At 45.8% G+C, this 19895-nt stretch overlaps 1 protein-coding gene across 2 annotated transcripts in view; it reads left to right on the top strand.

Moving 5' to 3' along the window:
* psd3l (pleckstrin and Sec7 domain containing 3, like) overlaps window positions 1–19895 on the top strand; it is a 410104-nt gene that overhangs the window by 271992 nt on the left and 118217 nt on the right. For both annotated transcript variants that reach the window (XM_086007314.1, XM_086007324.1), the window contains 4 exons: window positions 3212–3409; window positions 6921–7001; window positions 10176–10288; window positions 13491–13549. In XM_086007314.1, the coding sequence (XP_085863440.1) occupies window positions 3212–3409; window positions 6921–7001; window positions 10176–10288; window positions 13491–13549 (451 nt within the window). The remainder of the gene's footprint in view (window positions 1–3211; window positions 3410–6920; window positions 7002–10175; window positions 10289–13490; window positions 13550–19895) is intronic.

The following is a 19895-nucleotide window of genomic DNA, read 5'->3' as shown; positions in this document are numbered from 1 at the left end:
GGAAAGTTTTGGGACCCATAGGTCCAAAGTTGCCTGTCCCTTCCAAGCACGTTACACCTAAGAATATAAGAAATAGGAGCAGGAGCAGGCCATATGTCCCCTCGAGCCTGCTCCGCCATTCAATAAGATCATGGCTGATCATCCACCTCAACTCCACTTTCCCGCCCGATTTCCATATCCCTTGATTCCCCAAGAGTCCAAAAATCTTATCTCCGCCTTGAATATACTCAAAGACTCAGCATTCACAGCCCTCTGGGGCAGAGAATTCCAAAGATTCACAACCCTCTGAGTGAGGAAATTCCTCTTCCTCTCAGTCTTAAATGACCCACCCCTTATCCTGAGACTATGCCCCCTAGTTCTAGACACTCCAGCCAGGGGAAACAATCTCTCAGCATCTACCCTGTCAATCCCCTTCAGAATCTTGTATGTTTCAATGAGATCACCTCTCATTCTTCTAAACTCCAGAGAGTATAGGCTCATTCTACACCTACCACATGTTCTGTCTCAAAATACTCACCCAACCCCTTTATTCTCCTGAAGCAAGATGCAACATTTCTCCTTGACCCCTGAAAGGTCATCGAGTAAAATCCAAAGCGTCTGTCTTTGCACCTCCATTAATTCAGTCTGTCCAGTTGTGCTCTATAGCATAACACATTGGCCCAGAATTTGCGGTGAGCAGTGAAGCAAAGGCATTCGCTGCTGGCCCTGAGGAAAGCTACCCACAGAGCTCTCGCGATCTCTGTGGCAAGAGGTTTGCCTTTTTCGACGTTCAAGTGATTTCAGCGCAGTGTAATGGGAATTCCCTAGTGCGTGACGTCAACAAGCTGTCTATATAGAAACATAGGAGATAGGAGCAGGAGTAGGCCATTCGGCCCCTCGAGCCTGCTCCGCCATTCACAGAATCACAGAAACCCCACAATGCAGATAGAGGCCATTTCGGCCCATCGAGTCTGCACCGACACATATTCCACCCGATCCCCGTAACCCCTACACATATCCCACCCTATCTCCGTAACCCCACGTATTTAATCCCCCTAACACACTAAGGGTCAATTTATCATAGTCAATCAACCTAACCCGCACATCTTTGGACTGTGGGAGGAAACCGGAGCACCCGGAGGAAACCCACGCAAACACAGGGAGAATGTGCAAACTCCACACAGACAGTCACCCGAGGCCGGATTCGAACCCGGGGCCCTGGCGCTGTGAGGCTACAGTGCTAACCACTATGCCACCGTGCTGCCCGTGAGGTCATGGCTGATCATCCAAACTCAGTACCCTGTCCCTGCCTTCTCCCCATATCCCTTGATCCCTTTAGCCTTAAGAAATATATCCAACTCCTTCTTGAATATATTTAATGAATTGGCCTCTACTGCTTTCTGTGGTAGAGAATTCCACAGGTTCACCACTCTCTGGGTAAAGAAATTCCTCCTCATCTCTGTCCTAAATGGCCCCTTATCTTTAGACTGTGCAGCCAATCACAATGCAGAATTCTCACCACAGGGAACCGGGAAATGAGAAGCTGCTTTTGTCTGGGCTTTTTAAAAATGTTACAGAGCAAAACAAAGATAGGGGCTCTCACATGGGGATAAGGTAGATCCTGAATTATCATGAACAAACCCTTAAGAAAAAAACAATTTCTTTTAAAAGTTTCTTAAAAATTGCATTTTTTATCCTACTGGAGAAATTTGACACGCCACAAAATTAAAATGAGTTTTTCAGGGCCATAACGTTTGTTCAACAGTCAAAACGCTGTTAAAACCCCAGTTACGCCTAATCCAACAAGGCCTAACATTTAATGGGGTATTTAACAGCGATATTACAAAGGAAAAGCCCAAGTTTTTGTCAGTTTCACTGATTGCCAGCTATGGGGATAGAGGGGTTTGGGGTGGGGGTCGGGGAGATATGGCACAGTGCAGCCAGTGTCAGAGCAGTGAATGACTGACCACAATTTCAGGTTTTCTGCGTTTAGATGCGCATGCGCTACATCCTGAAGTTGCGGTCAGTTTCAAAGGGGTAATAATGGCAAACGTATATTCTGGCCCTTTGTGTTTCAGGAGGTATTTTAGCAGCCACTGTTTTATTGCACATAGTAACTATTTTGTGCGGGTGGGACTCCTGGCACAGTGCCATGTAACTGGGTCTTTTAAGTGAAATGTTGCTGCAAAAACACTAAGTTCTACAGCAGGTGTGTACCTGCTAATCTCGATTAACCCTTGGAATCTTTGGTCTTTTCCTAACCAGATATCTAGCCCGCTGGTTTTTATTGCTATTTGAAGGAGTTAATCAATGCACCATGAACTCTTTTTGATGCGAATCAATCCTGGCATCCAATGGTCTGGATTGGAGAGGGGGAGGAGAAACCGAACCTATACTCTTGCTTCTTAATGTTGGGCTTGAGTTCTGTCATCAAAATATAAGTGAACCAACTTGTCTCCATTTATGTCACTTCCAACTTTAAGCATTTTCAAAGCCCTGGATCATGCCCCCATAATCCCTTCTCCAATGAAAACAAGCTCTGTGATAAAAATGATAACATCCGGGAAGTTATGTCATCACTTCCTGTGAACTATGAACTGTGTACATACCTCACTTCCTGTCATATGTCACTTCCTGTTGGACTGGTATAAATACTGGTCTGTTCAGTATTGTAAGAGGCTTCTACCAGAGGCATGGTAAAGACCTCTCGTGTATATAGTGTGTTTATAAGTTACTTAAAGCTTACTTTAAAGTTACTTGATGGTAAGTCTCCTTTTTCTTACATCAAGCTCCATTCCATGAGTCCTGAAAAAACGTCATCGACCTAAAGCACTGGGGGTCGTTTTAAGCTAACCCGTCATGTGGGAAACTAACGGGATTGGGTTGAACGCCAGTTTTAATCCCCGTCTGATATTACTCGATTGACTTCAATGGAGAGTAAAATTGGGCGGGATGTAAGACGGATGGCCAATCTGAGTCTGCCAGTTTCCCGCCAGCCAGGTCAGGTTAAAATGGCCCCGTGTTAAACTCTCATTCTCTCTCCACGGATGCTGCCTGACTTTCTTGGGTGCTTCCAGCAATTTCTAATTTTATCTCAATTCCACGAGCTTGTCTCCATAGCTTTCCCAGAAGTGCTTGCACGTTCTGTCCTTGTTTTGTGATATTAAAATGTTGGTGGCTCTGGAAATTCACATGTTTCCCCCCCCCACCCCCCCCTCCCTTTTTATCGTAGCGAGCGTGGCCTGAAGGAAATGTTTCCAGATGGGGACCTTGAATTGGGCAGCATGGAACAGCTGGATCTCCACAGCAGCACCGATGTGGTGACCAATGGCAATAAGAGTGATCTGGAGGCAGCCAGGAGGCTGGCCAAGCGACTGTACAATCTAGAAGGGTTCAAGCGATCTGACGTCGCACGACACTTGGGAAAAAAGTAAGTCTGAGCGGCTTTCTGTTGACCAGTGTACCCAGGATGCCTTTGTTAATCTGAATTTGACTGATTCGCCATATATAATTGTACTAGCTGGGGGTGCCTGGCGGTGCCGAGGCTTTTTTGAGGGCATGTTGTTGGAAGAGAGAGAATAGAAGATTAAGGGGCGATCTAATTGAGGTGTTTAAGATGATTAAAGAAGTTGATGGGGTAGATAGAGAGAAACTCTCTCCTCTGGTGGGAGAGTCCAGAACAAGGAGGCATAACCTTAAAATTAGAGCTAGGCCGTCCAGAGGTGATGTCTGGAAGCACCTCTTCACACAAATGGTAGTGGAATTCTGGAAAACTGTTGAGGCTAGTTCAAGTGAAAATTTCAAAACGGAGATCGATCGGTTTTTGTTAGGCAAGGGTATTAAGGGATATGGAACCAAGGCAGGTAGATGGAGTTAAGATACCGATCAGCCATGATCTAATTGAATGGTGAAACAGGCTCGAGGGGCTGAATGGCCCACCCCTGTTCGTATAATAACCATGAAAGGTGAGCGGTCAGTGCTCGTGGTTGCGTGAGAATCTGAACAAGTTTAGCCACAATTTTTTATATTGTGGGGCTGGTCTAACGACAGTAACTGATATTTATGTAATAGAAAGACGGGGCTTATTAGCGATGCTGCTGTAAGTGGGTTCTGCAGAGTTTGGACTGGAGGTTGTATCACATACAATGGGAAGCCTTGTCCCACTTGGGGTCTGGATGACTCGGGAACACAGGAACAAGAGTAGGCCAATACAGCCCCTCGAGCCTGTTTTGCCAAGATGTGCTTTTTTAGATGAGGGAGTTTAGAGCAGGTAAGAAGGACACCAGTAAGTTTACAGATATTTACCTTTACAACTTTTAGGATTATGTGATAATTTAGAGCACATCTCTCTCCTTCAAATAACAGAATCGCATTAATGCGGTTGTGATGTACTTAAATACCCAGCATTCGCTTTCTATGGCAATTGCACTGCCACTTTTAATTTAGAATGCAGTCTCTGGCACCACACAGGCCCTTCCACTGCTTCACAAATCCTCCTTATTCTAATTCTCTCTACTAGCTCTCTCATTTGCCCCTGCTACCCAGAACAATCTTACTTCTCTGTCTGAGCTCTGGGCAGGGGAGAAGATTTGCCCCATTTTATACATGATCCATGATACGATGTTTAATCCTGGCTGGGCAAAAATAACCCATTTTGCAGCATCATTAGTTTATTCAGTTGAGCTTTGTTATTACGTAGATATCGTTTATGTCTCGGACTCCGTGCATTGATAATTTCACTGCATACAGGATTAGTACATAGTCTGATAAATTTTAGTTATACATGTTATCAGAATGTTGTGGGTTCAAGTCCCACTTCAGAGACTTAAGCACATAATCCAGGCTGACACTTTAGTGCAGTACTGAGGGAGTGCTGCACTGTCTGAAGTGCCACCTTTCGGGTGAGATGTTAAATCCAGACCTCATCTGCCCCCTCAGGTGGACGTAAAAGATCCCTTGACAGAGTTTGAAGAAGAGCAGGGCAGTTCTCCCGGTGTTCTGGCCAATATTTATCCCTCATAAAATAGATGATCTTATTGCTGTTTGTGGGAGCTTGCTGTGCACAAATTGGCTGCCGTGTTTCCTACATTACAACAGTGACTGCAGTTCAAATATACTTAATTGGCTGTAAAGTGCTTTGGGACACCCTGAGGTCATAAAAGGCGCTATATAAATGCAAGTCTTTCTCTTCTCTTTGCTCCTCTCTTTGCTCTCGTCTCCTCTTCACTCTCTACACTCTTTTCCACACTTCCCCTTGTCTTTCCCTGTCCCTTGTCGTCTTTCTAACATAATAGTCACCATACTGGGAACAAAACCCACAATAACTAAAAGGTACATTTATTTTCAATTCTTAACTAATCAAATTAAATTGGAGCCAAGCATTGTATGAACAGAGTAGGGCCCGGGGAAGTGCTGAATATGGTGGCTGTTCACTTATAAAGACCTGCGCAACTCACTCACCATTGCATTATTGAGTTGTAGTCATGCTTGCATGGAATAAACAGTGGCCTGGTGCTTTTCTTTTCAATATCCGCTATACACTGTCTGTGATCATGAGTCCCCGACTTGCTTTCATGTAAAAGGCAATCATAATTCATTTCTTTCTGTGACGCTCTCAAACCACAGCACTTCCTGTTTCAAGAAGGCCTACTATAACTCACTGTCACTTGTGAGTCATCCTTCATGAATCAGAGCTGAAGTTACTAAAATTGCAAAGGGTTCCTCAGTAACCAATAATCATATGTGCTTTCCTTTTTATACCTGTTTATTTGTAAAGACAACTACTCCTGTTTGATCTCTACCGCCTTCTAACGTAGGTTTAATTCAAACCAGGGCAAGCCTAGTATAAAAATACAGCTTTGTTGTATTGAAGAGTGGAACTGAGAAGCGCAATCATTTTGATTTATTTTTTAATCAACTTATTACAAATTTCAATTAAAAGCACATATGATGCATTAGGGCAGCAGGATGGTTTGCATAATTATCTCGCCTGAAACAACTGTTGTGCAGTTGTACGCTGTGCGCAGTAATTACTGCCATGTCTTTCTGATTATTATGTTAGGAATAGATGATCAAAGCTTCGCAAGACAAGAGCATTGGTGCTATTGTGTCGACTGGGAAGAGAATGGGGGTAAAGAGTGTTGGAATCTTTGCTTTAAAGCAGTGCAGTATGTTGGACTACATCAACACATGGAGGATCAGGATGTATGTTCATGCTGGTGGTTGACTGCACCATCCTCCCCCATGCTACTCATTTCCTGATGTCAACCATATTGAGGCCAGGTCCCCCCTTCACTGTGCTGATTAATGACAAAACAAAAAGTAATCTTTCTTCACATTAACTCCCCCCCCCCCCCCCCCCCCCCAACCTAACCGCCCCCCCCCCCCCCAACCTAACCGCCCTTTGCTGGGGGTCAATTGAAAATTTCAAAACTGAGATTGATAGATTTTTGTTAGGTAAGGGTATTAAGGGATACTGAATCAAGGTGGGCAAATGGAGAAGCAGACTCGAGGGGCTGAATGGCCTACTCCTGCAAAGAGCAGAAAGTCCTGTGTTTTATTCCTGGTCTGTGCTGAGTTACTTCACCTCAGTAGAGACATGTCAGTCACCTCACTGCCCCTGCCCTAAGGGAGGGAATGTTGTCTGGGTGTCCTACTGCTGTCAACGGCACATGTGTGGACATTGGGCGAGGGGGTCAGCATTCACTGTCTAGGCTTTACTGAGGCACCAGAGCACGACCAATGCCCGTGAAACTGTACCCCTGAATGGTTCAATGGCTTCATGTGAGAAGTTTGGGAAAGAATGTCATTTTCACATTGACTTAAGAAAAGTTGCTTTGTATTTAGTTGCAAGTCTCATGTTTCTTTATATATGAAGATAATGGAGGCTCATTCTGACTATTGCATATAATAAAATAACCATCTCTCTTTCCCCTTCGCAGTAATGACTTCAGCAAGTTAGTGGCTGAAGAATACCTCAGATTTTTTGACTTCACCGGGTTGACCTTGGACCAGTCCCTAAGGTAAGCTGGAGGTTATTACACATGACCGGTTTGTTTCCCCTAACATGCTAATACAGGTTTTTGTCTTGATAATCGACTGATGCTTGGATTTCCAAAGACTGTAAATCTTACCAAGGGGTCAAACACCTAGATTGGCAAAGTCTTCCTATTGGCTTTTACTCTCTGCCTGTCACGGTGAGTGATAGCGCTGTGAAATGGGTTTTTGGAAACCCAGTGTCGGCAGCAAGCAGTCCCACTCGGGTACAGCACAGCTAGATGCAGAGTAAAACTCCCTCTACTCTGCCCCGACAACCTCACATCTCACTCCTCTTTCCCCATTTGATAAAGCTGTGACTAAATAACATACACGGATAACTAGTGTACGTGTTAATCCTACCCCTCTTTCTCTGACTCTGACACTTTGCTGTATCAGTGTACATGGCAGAGTATGGAAGGAGCTCCTTTCTCACTTACCAGTTTGGACTACACTGGTGTTCTACCAGGGTGCTCTGCACTGTGCTATTGATAATACTTTTAAAGCACTGGGCTGGAGGTTCCTGGTGTAAGGGCAGTGGAGCAGATTCCACATCTGCTTCAGCCCCAGGTTGGAGACATCATTCCCAAGTTCTGAGGACAGAGTCATTGACATATCTGGGTGGGGAGGCACCTGCAAGGGCACATCAGCCATCCTGGCCCAACTCCATCCACCCTTCTAAAGAAAAGTGCCGTCTGACATCCCCCCAAGTTTCAACTGGGCTGAAGACCAAAATCTTTCTTTTTAAACTCTTGGGCTCTCACTGGAGCCAATCTGATGCCAGAGAAGGTGCTGGATATACTCCGGGATCAAGTGAAGGCTTGGGATCCTCAAAAAGCTTCTAAGGTTGATGTGCCAAATAACAGCCTGAATCAATGAGGTTACAACTTAAAACTAAAGGCTTTTATTAAGTAAGAATCTTGGCATCAAGTTAACACAGGGCAACCATCATTCATCACCGACCCAGCCCTTATGAGTAAAACCCAGCTCTTATAAATAAGACTCACCAATCAGGAGGATCCATAAAGGCGGAGCTAGGGAGGAACATTAGTGGTTACACCTGTAAAACATTTACAGACATTAACAAGTACAACAACAGACAATCCAGAACACAGTTATTTCATCACGAAGGTCTCAACTGGCAAGGATGCGAAGATCAGAATTCCCTGGCGAAGCCTGGAACCTCTTCCCCACCCCCCCCAACTTGACGTAGGGCAGTGGATTGAAGATCCACCATGGGAGTCTTGCATTTATATAGTGCATTTCGCAACTTCACACCGTCTCAAAGCACTTTACAGCCAATGAAGTACTTTTTTGAAGTGTAGTCACTGTTGCAATGTAGGAAATGCTCCCGCCACCCCCCAAACCAGAATTTAAAGGTCTGCAGAGCGGAACTGAATTCCAGCCCATATTCAGGGCTCCCCGGGCAGAGATTAGTGTTGTCTTCTCCACCCAGGAATTTTGGTGTCACAGGATTGAAGCAAACATGGCCAAACCAACAGAAGTTTTCAGAAGTGACAGCAGGAATGATAACATTTAGAACACGACATGATTCCCCCCCTCCCCCGCACCCCCCCTCCCCCTCAGCAATCCCACACCATCTACCACTTTATTTGCAAAAAGGAAACAGCAGTCCTCAGTTGAAGAGACAATATCTTCCTTTCTTCTTCCTGTGGTTTGACCGAGGATTCAGAAAGCATTCACGCTGTTGGCTCCAGTTCAAGCAGAGAATCAGTTTGCTGTGGGAATGCGCAGTCCGATGAATCCTTCAGCAAGCTCTGTAACTGTGAGGTGATATTTAAGACATGCGACAGTGACAGCTACTGGCAGAGCATCAATACTACACCCACTTTTGCTCTTGTACATCGGCAAGCTGTCTCATCTCGATACTTTAGATTCTTTGTGTCATCTGATTGGACGTCGACCAATATTTTTGGTCATTTTGTTGTCCTTCCCCTCACCCCTCCCTCAGTCCTGCACCTTTCTCTTAACCATCTCTTCGGTGAACAGCGATGGATTGGCTTGACCCCTGGCAATGGTAAAACTATGGCATTCATTCAATAAGTAACGGTTTGCACGGGGCAGAAGTTTCAGAAAAGCTCCCTCGAAGCTTCCTCTGTTACTGGCTCACTCCGCTCAGCTGGCTGGTAGGGAAATCCCTTCACCACCCATACACAGGTGAATGGAGGGCATCAGTCATCCAGCCTAGGGGCAGCCATGTGTTGCTTTGGTTACTTCAATAATATCAGCTACGGTTTTATTATGGAGGAATAGTCAAAATACATTACTTTATATTGACAGGTAATAGGAGTGTTTCGAGAGCAGTGGGCTGGAATTTGAACGTGGCATCGCTTCCTAAAATGGTTTTATGTAGCCCAGCAGGCTCAGCAGGCCAATTAAGGGCCACCCGGCAACAGGTGACGTCACAGATTGACATTTCATCTGTCAAAAGCTTTTGACAGATGAAACATAAGTGTTTGACAGCTCTTTGAAGCTGTCAAACACTGACAATCTGTACTCCAAGTTAATTCCTTCCTCTCAGGCTGATTTAGAGATCTCTCCAGAACAGAAAGCTGAATGCTGCAACTTTTGACAGCTCGCGGCCATTCTGCTTTCTGTGCCGGTGAGATGAGGGACTCCTGAGACCTGAAGGAAGGAAGGCTGTAAAGGTAAGTAAAACTTCTTTAAACACTTTACACACACCAAACACACTTACCTCTGCACTCATGCACCCATCACTCACCTGAACACCGGATATCTCGAACCCTCCAAGCCCTTCAGCCCGACGGTCCGCCTCGCTAACTTGGCGTGGTTTGGAGCCGTCGGGAATCCCACCCTTTAGCAATAAAAATAGGGATTAGGCTAAAAACTGCCTGTTAACAAACAGTTAATTGGCACTAATCCCTTCCCGCCTCGGGGAGGCGGGTCCCAGCACAGGTCGGGTATCCGCCTCCTTTGAAACTGGCATGGGGCGGGATGGGTTCGTGCCCCCCGATTTTGAGATTTTAACCCCCCATACGCCTCCAATCCCAACTCCACGGCCCAATAAAAATCCTGCCCATTGTTTTGTCTCCCGATGTCCCATGTTAAAGTTGCACATCAAATACTTGTAGAGGAGGTGTCAACGTTTGTTCCTTTAATGTCTTCTTATTCTGTTGCAGATTTTTCTTGAAAGCATTTGCACTAATGGGGGAGACTCAGGAGCGAGAGCGGGTTTTAATCCACTTCTCTGACAGATACTATCAGTGTAACCTGGGCACTATTCCTTCTCAAGGTAGGTCCTCGGACCAGTGCAATGTGCAGTCATAGTTCTGTGGGATCAGGTCAGGTACTGGGGCATTAGGAAGATACGAAAAGACCAGCTGGTCCATCAAGCCTGGCGTATTCCAAAATGGTGCAACCCATCAACCTTATCCCACGTCCTCTCCCAAGTACATGGGACCAATCCCAGACCTCACAGAGCAACTAAACACATCAGCCACTGGCTGACGTAACAGCCCCATTCTTTTAAGCACCCCTAGGGTGACACTATCTGAGCCATCAGCCTGATCTGCTTCAGAGGTCCAATTCTACCAAGGACTATGTCCACATCAGCTTTTACATGTTCAATTTTGGCACCAAATCTTGATAGCTTTAGCATCATCATCATCAGCAGTGAAGACTTATGCAAAGCAACCATTTAAAACCTCAGCCATAACTTGGGACTCGACCCAAATCTACGTTGCAGAATCCCGCAGTGACCCTACAAGTTCTTTAATGGTCTTCTGGCTTCTAACATAGCTATCACTACCACACATATACCCCATCCTCTTCACCATTGCCCCATGCCCCTTTTGCCAATCTCTGATGGCAGAACTCATTGCCCTCAAATAAGTCTGATGGATACCTCTGTTCTCATGAGAGTGATTTACCTTACATCGATTAAAATATTTCCGCATTACTTTGATTTATCTTAGGACATAACGAGTTACCCATTTTGGTTCTGTTTTACCCTGTCTTTTAGCGCTAGGGACATAACATAGCTTCTTTCTGCAAAAGAATGGTTTTGGAAGTATTCAATGATTTGTCTACCCCACAGTCAGCATTGCCCAAATCACCTGCTATTTTGCATATTTAACCTGGCACTAAAATTGTATTTTCAGCAGCCTTGGTTTGACTGATCAAGTTGAATCTAATAATATTCTGGTCACAATTGCCCAGGTGTCACCCCAGATGGAGAAGGGTGGCTTAAAAAGTTCCTCTTCCAATCCAAATATTCTATATTTTAATGCCCCTCCATTTAAAAAAAACACTTCAAAATGAGATATATATCTCTTGTATATTTAACAGATGCACATCTCAGTGTTTTAATTCTGGGAGTTTGCTAATAATAGAAAACTCAGGTGGCATTTAAAAAGTATTGAGGACAGGAAAGAAGGGAGCTTATTTTCATTTACCAGACCTAAACTGAAGGCATTCTCGATCATTCACTATTAGTATGTTAATGGTATGACTAAGGATACCTGAGACAACCCCGGTAGCTGTAGTCACTTTCATACATCGACCTGCTGCTGTAGTACTGGTCCTTGCCATTAGCTTAACAATGAACAATTCCAGGGAGTCCTGGAATGATTGAGCACTTGACCAGAAGGTAATATTTTAGGATACAGTATATTAGTGATTTGAGACATGACATGTGGTGAGTGTAGCATGCTTGGGAGGAACAGGTGACTATGGACCTCCTGGTTCCTAAAGCTCTCCACCACGGGGGGTTTTCCTTGCCTCATGTCTGGGTTTGTTGTAGACCAATTGATGGAGATTGACTCCATCATCGTTGTATCATGCCACTAACAGGATGGTAAGAAGGCAAACTAGATGAACCTTAGTCTTTTTTCGTCTAGCAATTCCTATGCGAAAAGGTGACTTGCTCCCAAGAGGTTGCCAATTCCTTTAAACCCACAGCTGAGGATACAAGAGAGTAGGTAGTGATTATTCCACCTTCAATATCTCCTCCCCTCCCCCCCCCCCCCCTTGTGCCCACTGTGGTCTTCCATTGGGTGGCTTCCCACGATGGCAGTGGTTGAGGTTTGGCAACCGAACCTTTTCACGACAAGTTGTTACCTGACGACACAACCCCAACCCAGCTGCTTTATTCAGGAAGTCATTTAATTAAAACGAGGAAGCGAGCAGTTTGCTAGTCCCATCACTTTATTTAAATTACTCTTGCCTTCCAATTATTTCAGACGGCATTTAATTTCTATGTAAAATAAATGATACTGAATTAAGTTCTTTGGGTATTACAGGATGAGTCAGATGGCTTGGCATCAATTAGACCTTTTGCTCTGTAGATTTCACAGCTCCGTTGCTAATCTTCTGGTTGAAAAATTCACAAGTATGTTATATCATTATTTATCAAATGAGTGTGAGAGCCTAGTTGGGAAAACGCATCTCACAGTGAATGGATTAAAGTCAAGCTCGCGTAACTGGAGTATTGTGTCCAATTCTGGGCACTGCTCTTTAGGAAGGATGTGAAGGCCTCAGAGGGTGCAGAAAAGATTTACGAGAATGATTCCAGGGATGAGGGACTTCAGTTACGTGGATAGACTGGAGAAGCTGGGGTTGTTCTCCTTAGAGCAGAGCAGGTTGAGAGGAGATTTGATAGAGGTGTTCAAAATCATGAGGGGTCTAGACAGAGTAGATAGAGAGAAACTGTTCCCATTGGCGGAAGGGTCGAGAACCAGAGGACACAGATTTAAGGTGATTGGCAGAAGAACCAAAGGCGACTTGAGGAAAAACTTTTTTACGCAGTGAGTGGTTAGGATCTGGAATGCACTGCCTGAAAAGGGTGGTGGAGGCAGATTCAGTCGTGGCTTTCAAAAGGGAATTGGAAAAGTACCTGAAGGAAAAAAATTTGCAGGGCTACGGGGAAAGGACGGGGGAGTGGGACTAGCTGAAATGCTCTTGCAGAGAGCCGGCACGGGCTGAATGGCCTCCTCCTGTGCTGTAACCATTCTATAATTCTATGAAGTGGTTTGATTGGAATTCGTGGTCCGTGTGGGCACGTGATCCATGTTGTTGAGGTTTGTTTTCCCTCAGGTGGTTCCAAGGGGAAGATCCCCAGGTTTCATCAGTGGCTCTCCAACCAGACACTGGGAGCTGGATGACCTCAGCCCAAGGTATTCCATTCTCATCCTTGTCTGGTCTTAACTGACACCTCCCCAAGTGGGGAAGAGGGGAGAGATGTGAATAAAACTGATGGAGAAATTGCAGGCATAAACCCATTGCTGTCACATGTTGCAGGACCTTTGCACCTGCATGTGTTTCAGGCATTTTCAGCTGAGAATGCTGAGCGGTGTGAAGACTGAGTGATTGGCCCATAAACGGTCACTCATCTTCTCCACATGAAGTTGGCATGTCCAACCAAGGCTGGCTTGTCAGATTGTGGAATTTGGATGGTTTTGTTGAGCACTAGAATAAGCCTTTCTATCCTTTTACAGATGGGGTCCACTGCCTTACTTGTGCACTGATGTTGTTGAATACAGATCTCCATGGCCACGTGAGTAATGGGGTCCAAGAATGTACATTAAACCCTTTGAAGCCTAGACTGACTTGGTTAAATGGAACAGGAAACTGGTTTATCTTACCAGGCATGATTATGCATATTATATTTTACAATTCAGCCTCTTGATTTGATAGGAATGTGTAAGATGTTTGATCGCAGGCCTACAAACTGCTACACGTTAGGAGTGATGGCCACCTGATTTGGTTCACAAGTGCAGTCTATTTTGGTATGTCAGTCTAAATGGTCAGCTCAGCTCAATTGATTCAAATGGGTTTGCAATCCATAGTTGTCATAATATTTTCCCCAATGTTGCCAGCTCTGCTAACAGTTTATATTCTGAAAAATACCAACAACACACTTGTTTATTCAGATTGGGCCAGAGCCATCAGCGCTATCTAAGAATATTGTTCATAAAATGAATTTGTCTTCCAGTTCACCGATTTAGATTGAAAGTCGTTGCTGCCAGTCTAGTTGGGTTTAAGCTTGATTTATAAGACTTAATGGGGGAAAAATTCGGTTGATTAGCGTATCCTGTTAGCGGGGCGCAAAGCAACTAGCGCCCGGGTGCGGTGATATTTGCGCCGTTCGCGAAATTGACCAGACATTTTGCGGCGGTGCTAAACACGATCTCCTGCGCCTGCAGATTGTGATGTCAGTCGAGCGTGCAACGCCCTGGTAGCAACCCGGACCGGATATTGAGTGGCGCCCCCTGCCTTTCCGCCTGCCGCTAGCAAAGACCCGTAGAGGGGAATGTTTTGCCGTCAGGAAGGGACTGGGGGAGCGCTATTTAAAGGCGGCCGCTTCCTGCCTTTTTTTGTCGGCGATATTTTTGCACCACGCATTCTGAGAGAGAGAAACTGACTTCTGGAAAGATTCAACGCTGTGTGAAGGAGTTTTGGGTACTGAGCAGCACTTTGCAGGTTCATTTTGATTTGACCTTCCTTGCATCGATTTAGAAGAGACTATGGGAGCTGCACTCTGAGCTCTTTCCCTGGGCCTCTCCATTGTTCTTTCCAGCAGAATTGATGTACATGTTTCTCCAGGCCGAGATTCAAGGCTGCAATGAGCAGGGTGTGGATGGAGAGCAAGATCGACCCTCCCCTTTAAGAAGTGGCCACACCAGTGTGTCTGTGTTCCATTGCTAACTGACATCACATGAGTTTCGCCAGCGCTCTCAGGTAGCGCCTTGTGCCTCGGCGTTAGCGCCTTAAGAGAGGTGTGTAGCACCTGATTTAGCGCTCCAATCATCTCCAGGGGCGATAGAGGCCAAGTTTGCAGTTGGAGGCGATAATTAGCGCCAGGCGCTAAACTTTGCGCCTGGTCGATAATTGCACCCCAAATGGGGCGATACCGAATTTCTCCCCCAATAACTCCAATGCAGTGATACGTTGTTCATTGCACATCCCACTCATTCATATAATCAATGAATGTATTTCTACTGTCTTCCTCAGGTCATAGTACTATGTACGCACTCACGTACACCACCTATGTTCCATGCTTTATGCACTAGAATTACGAGCAGGCAGTGTCGCTGTTAACGGGATGAAGTAACTCTCTGCGCTCAGAGAGTGCGTTAAATGGAGTGTGTTTTCTCCCCTCCTTTTTAAAGCAGTTAACCCATAGGAACAAACTCACTCTTTTTGCGCTTTCTGCAGCATTGGCTTGACAGGGTAGATGCAGGGAGGATGTTTCCCCTGGCTGGGGTGTCTAGAACCAGGGGTCACAGTCTCCGAATAAGGGGTCGGCCATTTAGGACTGAGATGAGGAGAAATTTCTTCACTCGGAGGGTGGTGAATCTTTGAAATTCTTTACCCCAGAGGGCTGTGGAGGCTCAGTCGTTGAGTATATTCAAGACAGAGATGGACAGATTTTTGAATATTAAGGGAATCAAGGGATATGGGGATAGTGCAGGAAAGTGAAATGAGGTAGATCATCAGCCATGATCTTATTAAATGGCGGAGCAGGCTCGAAGGCCCAAATGGCCTACTCCTGCTCCTATTTCTTATGTTCTTAAGATGTGTTATAACTAAAGCATAACTGGATGGCCAATGGCACCATACTTGCCATCACACGGCATAACTAGCACTTGGTGGGGGGGCAATGCCATGAGGGAGAGTGCAAAAGGTACAAAGCACAGTTCACTGAAGATGTTCTTCAAGTGATAATTGGTGACTTTTTTTATTCATTGATGGGATGTGGGCGTCGCTGGCTAGGCCTGCATTTAGTGCCCATCCCTAATTGCCCTTGAGAAGATGGTGGTGAGCCGCCGCCTTGAACTGCTGCAGTCCATATGGTGTAGGTACACCCACAATGCTGTTAGGAAGGGAGTTCCAGGATTTTGGCCCAGCGACAGTGAAGGAACGGCGATACAGGTCCAAGTCAGGATGGTGTGTGGCTTGGAGGGGAACTTGTTGGTGGTGATGTTCCCATGCGTCTGCTGCCCTTGTCCTTCTAAGTGGTAGAGGTCGCGGGTTTGGAAGTAGCTGTTGAAGGAGCTTTGGCGAGTTGCTGCAGTGCATCTTGTAGATGGTACACACTGCAGCCACAGTGCGCCGGTGGTGGAGGGAGTGAATGTTGAAGGTGGTGGATGGAGTGCCAATCAACCTTTGCCCTTGTTGAGTAACTTCGGGATTCTGACCTCAGGTCAGGTATGATACCGAAGATGTATCATGAACAGGTGCGCCAGTCACTTGCCTCCTTGCAGACCATTTTGCAAATGGGGTTTACCACACAGTTTTGGGTTCTGTTACCCATTTGGGACCATGTTGTGAAGTAAGCGTTGCTTCAGACTGGGGTTTAGCAGCATGCAGCATCAGCAGGAGAGCTCTTGGTCAGGCAGGCAGTGTGCACAGTTAAAGCATTTGAGATGCATCTCTGCCACAATGCTCAGGGCCGCACTCCCAAAACGCAATACAGGTGCACTTCAAAAACACAATCAGGATAAACGTACTGGAGGGATTCAGGCCTCCATATCCTTCAGTGGTCACTGCTAACAGAGGCCTGTGGACACTGTAAGGCTTCACCCTTCCAAGAGTGGCATGAGTGCAGAAAGTCTAGGAGAAGGTGGCTCACAATTCCCTTGCCAGGGTGACAGACAGGCGGTGCCCCTGAAAGAAAGTGAAACACCCGCTGTAGCTGGAACAGTGGCCAGCTGAATCATAAACAGGTCAACAGTAGCCAAACCTCCATGCCTAACGCAATACATTATGTGGGCGTGACAGAGTAAAAATGCTGCAGTGCCTTAGCATACCAGGCACAAAGGGTAGTGGCTATGTTGCACATCCTGTTAAACCCATGCCATGTAAGAGCATAAGAAATAGGAGCAGGAGTCGGCCCTTCGAGCCTGCTCCGCCATTCAATGACATCATGGCTGATCTTCTGCCTCAACTCTATTCACCAGCCCTATCGCCATATCCCTTGATGCCCTTACTAGTCAGAAATCTATCGACTTCTGTTTTGAATAGACCCAATGACTGAGCCTCCACAGCCCTCTGGGGTAGAGAATTCCAAAGATTCACCACCCTCTGTGAAGAAATTTCTTCTAATCGCAGTCCTGAATGGCCTACCCTTTATCCTAAGGCTATGGCCCCTGGTTCTAGACTCCCCAGCCAAGGGAAACATTCTCCCAGGATCCACCCTATCAAGCCCTGTAATAATTTTGTATGCTTCAATGAGATCCCCTCTCATTCTTCTAAATACAAGAAAATACAGGCCTAGTTTACTCAATCTCTTCTCATACAACATATGTATTCGTTATTGATGAAGTAGAGACACACCACATCACCTTAAACCTTGCAGTCATTGCATCCTTTCAGAATTGTTTTCCCGACAAACAGTAGTAGTGTAATAAGGAATTAACCCGGCGGGGGCAGTGGGGGGGGGCGGAAGAGGAGGAAAATAGCCTCCAAATTTTATACCTGGCCTCGTAGAGTCATCGAAACCTACAGCACAGAAGGAGGCCATTTGGCCCATTGTGCCTGTGCTGACTCTTTGAAAGAGCCGTCGTGCCTAGTCCCACATCCTTGGCTTTTTGTCCGTAACCCTGTAAGTTCCTCATCCTCAAGTACCCGTCCAACTCCCTTTTCAAATTATTTATGAAATCCGCTTCCACCACCTTTTTAGGTAGAGCGTTCCAGATCCCGACAACTCTGGAAAAACATTCTCCTCATCTCCCCTCTCGGTCTTTTGCCAGTGATTGGCTGATTTTACTGAAGTGTTTTCAGTCCACCTGCCGAAAGATAAGAGAAACGGAGGTGAGGACATGTGTGAAAAACACAATGTCCAGTTCAGGTCACAAGGGGGTCTTGTTATACCCCCGGATTATGCTTTCCTATGATTGCGATATTACTCGGTATGGGCGTGCTCCTGAACTTATGACACACGGGCCGCTTACACAAGTGTCCAGCGCCACTCAATTTGAGAGAATATCAGAGGAGGTCCCGGAATGTATAACTGGTTTCTTCGATGAGACGTCGTCTCCTCACACATGGATCCTGAAATCGAAGTAGTTTTACTGTTTGCAGTAGTACAGGTAACTGATGGCCTCTGACATTCCCCAGCTATTGCTCTTCTTCCTCCTCCTCCTGATTACCCAACATATCCAGCAGAATGAGACACGCTGACGCAGACATGCCGCTGTGTTGGCAAACAGTCGAGTCACTCCTTACAACACCTCCCTCTCTGCTCTGTACTGGACCTCTTCGCTGTTGTGCATCATTACGGCAATCTTCAGTTAAAGACAAGAATGGATAAGTTTGCAAATTCCCCAGTAATTGCTGTTTAACGGGGCTTTAAGAAGTCAAAATATTGGCAACACCAGGTCTGAGCATTGGTGTAAATTACGATAGCAAAATACTGCGGATGCTGGAAATCTGAAATAACAACAGAAAACGCTGGAAAAACTCAGCAGGCCAGCAACATCCGTGGAGAGAGAAACAGAGTTAACATTTCTAGTTGAAGACCCTTCGTCAGGACTGAGAAAAAAGCAGAAAATGAAACAGATTAAGAAGCAAGTTAGGGGGCTGGGAAATGGGGGAGGGGATGAAAGAACAAAAGGGAAGGTCTGGGAGGGGTGAGGAGACATTAAGAGATATTCAAGGCAAGACGAGATGGTAATAGGACAGGTAAAGAGACAAAAGATGGCTCTAGATGAAGTGTGAAATGCACTGGCAGAATGAGAGACAGCTGCCATGTGGGAGAGAGAAAAAGGAAAAGGCACAAACCAAAAGTGTGGATAAAAAATATATAAAAATATGATAGGGGCCGAGGTTATGATCTGAAATTGTTGAACTCGATATTGAGTCCGGAAGGCTGTAAAGTGCCTAATCGGAAGGTGAGGTGCTGTTCTTCGAGCTTACGCTGAGCTTCCGAGGAACAATGCAAGAGGCCGAGGACGGTGAGGTCTGAGTGGGAATGGAACGGTGAATTGAAATGACAGGCGACCGGAAGCTCGGGGTCACCCTTATGGACTGAACGGAGGTGTTCCGCAAAGCGGTCACCCAATCTGCGTTTGATCTCCCCAATGTAGAGGAGACCACATCGTGAACACATTGTTTCTTTACCTGTCCTATTACCATCTCATTTCGCCTTGAATATCTCTTAATGTCTCCTCACCCCTCCCAGACCTTCCCTTTTGTTCTTTCATCCCCTCCCCCATTTCCCAGCCCCCAAACTTGCTTTTTAATCTATTCCCTTTCCTGCTTTTTTCTCAGCCCTGAAGAAGGGTCTTCGACCTGAAACGATGACTCTGTTTCTCTCTCCACCGATGTTGCCTGGCCTGCTGAGTTTTTCCAGCGTTTTCTATTGGTGTAAATTAAGTTGATTTGCTCCTAGGGCCATTACTGTGAGTGCAAGCAAAAACTTGTGACCACGTAGTTAACGCAAGTGCACAAAATCACCATACCTTAACACACTTAATGCATGTGCTCTGTCTAACTCGGAGGACTTTCGTCCCCATTGCTAATGCACGACTTTTATTTACGGAGGAAGGGAAACCCTGACCTATCCCATTTTACACTGAAAGCATGCCAAGATAATCTGGTTCTTTTAACTGTGGCACTGTATTTCAGAGCAGCTCCATTGAAAGCAATGGGACCAACAATTTGTGATCTGCACGGGAGTCGATCTGAAGTTTCTAGATCATGCGACCTCTGGGCGCGCAGCTAAACACACATTCTTGCCCAAGACTTTTGTTTCCCTTTAATCGTTCAAACTGATAATTGAGAGAGGAAGCCTGGTCCTGGCGTTCTAGTGCGAGTAGCGCCCAGGCGATTCTGCTTCAAGGGATAGGATGTGATTTAACCGTGTGCCCGGTAACTAAAGGAAGTGACAGGTAGGCGGC

The sequence above is a fragment of the Somniosus microcephalus genome, chromosome 2 (genome assembly GCF_052327205.1).
Source record: "Somniosus microcephalus isolate GS21.2 chromosome 2, FLI_Smic_1.0, whole genome shotgun sequence".
Classification (NCBI taxonomy): Eukaryota; Metazoa; Chordata; class Chondrichthyes; order Squaliformes; family Somniosidae; genus Somniosus; species Somniosus microcephalus.
Note: the sequence above shows the minus strand (reverse complement) of the source record. Positions and strands in the feature narration are given on the sequence as shown.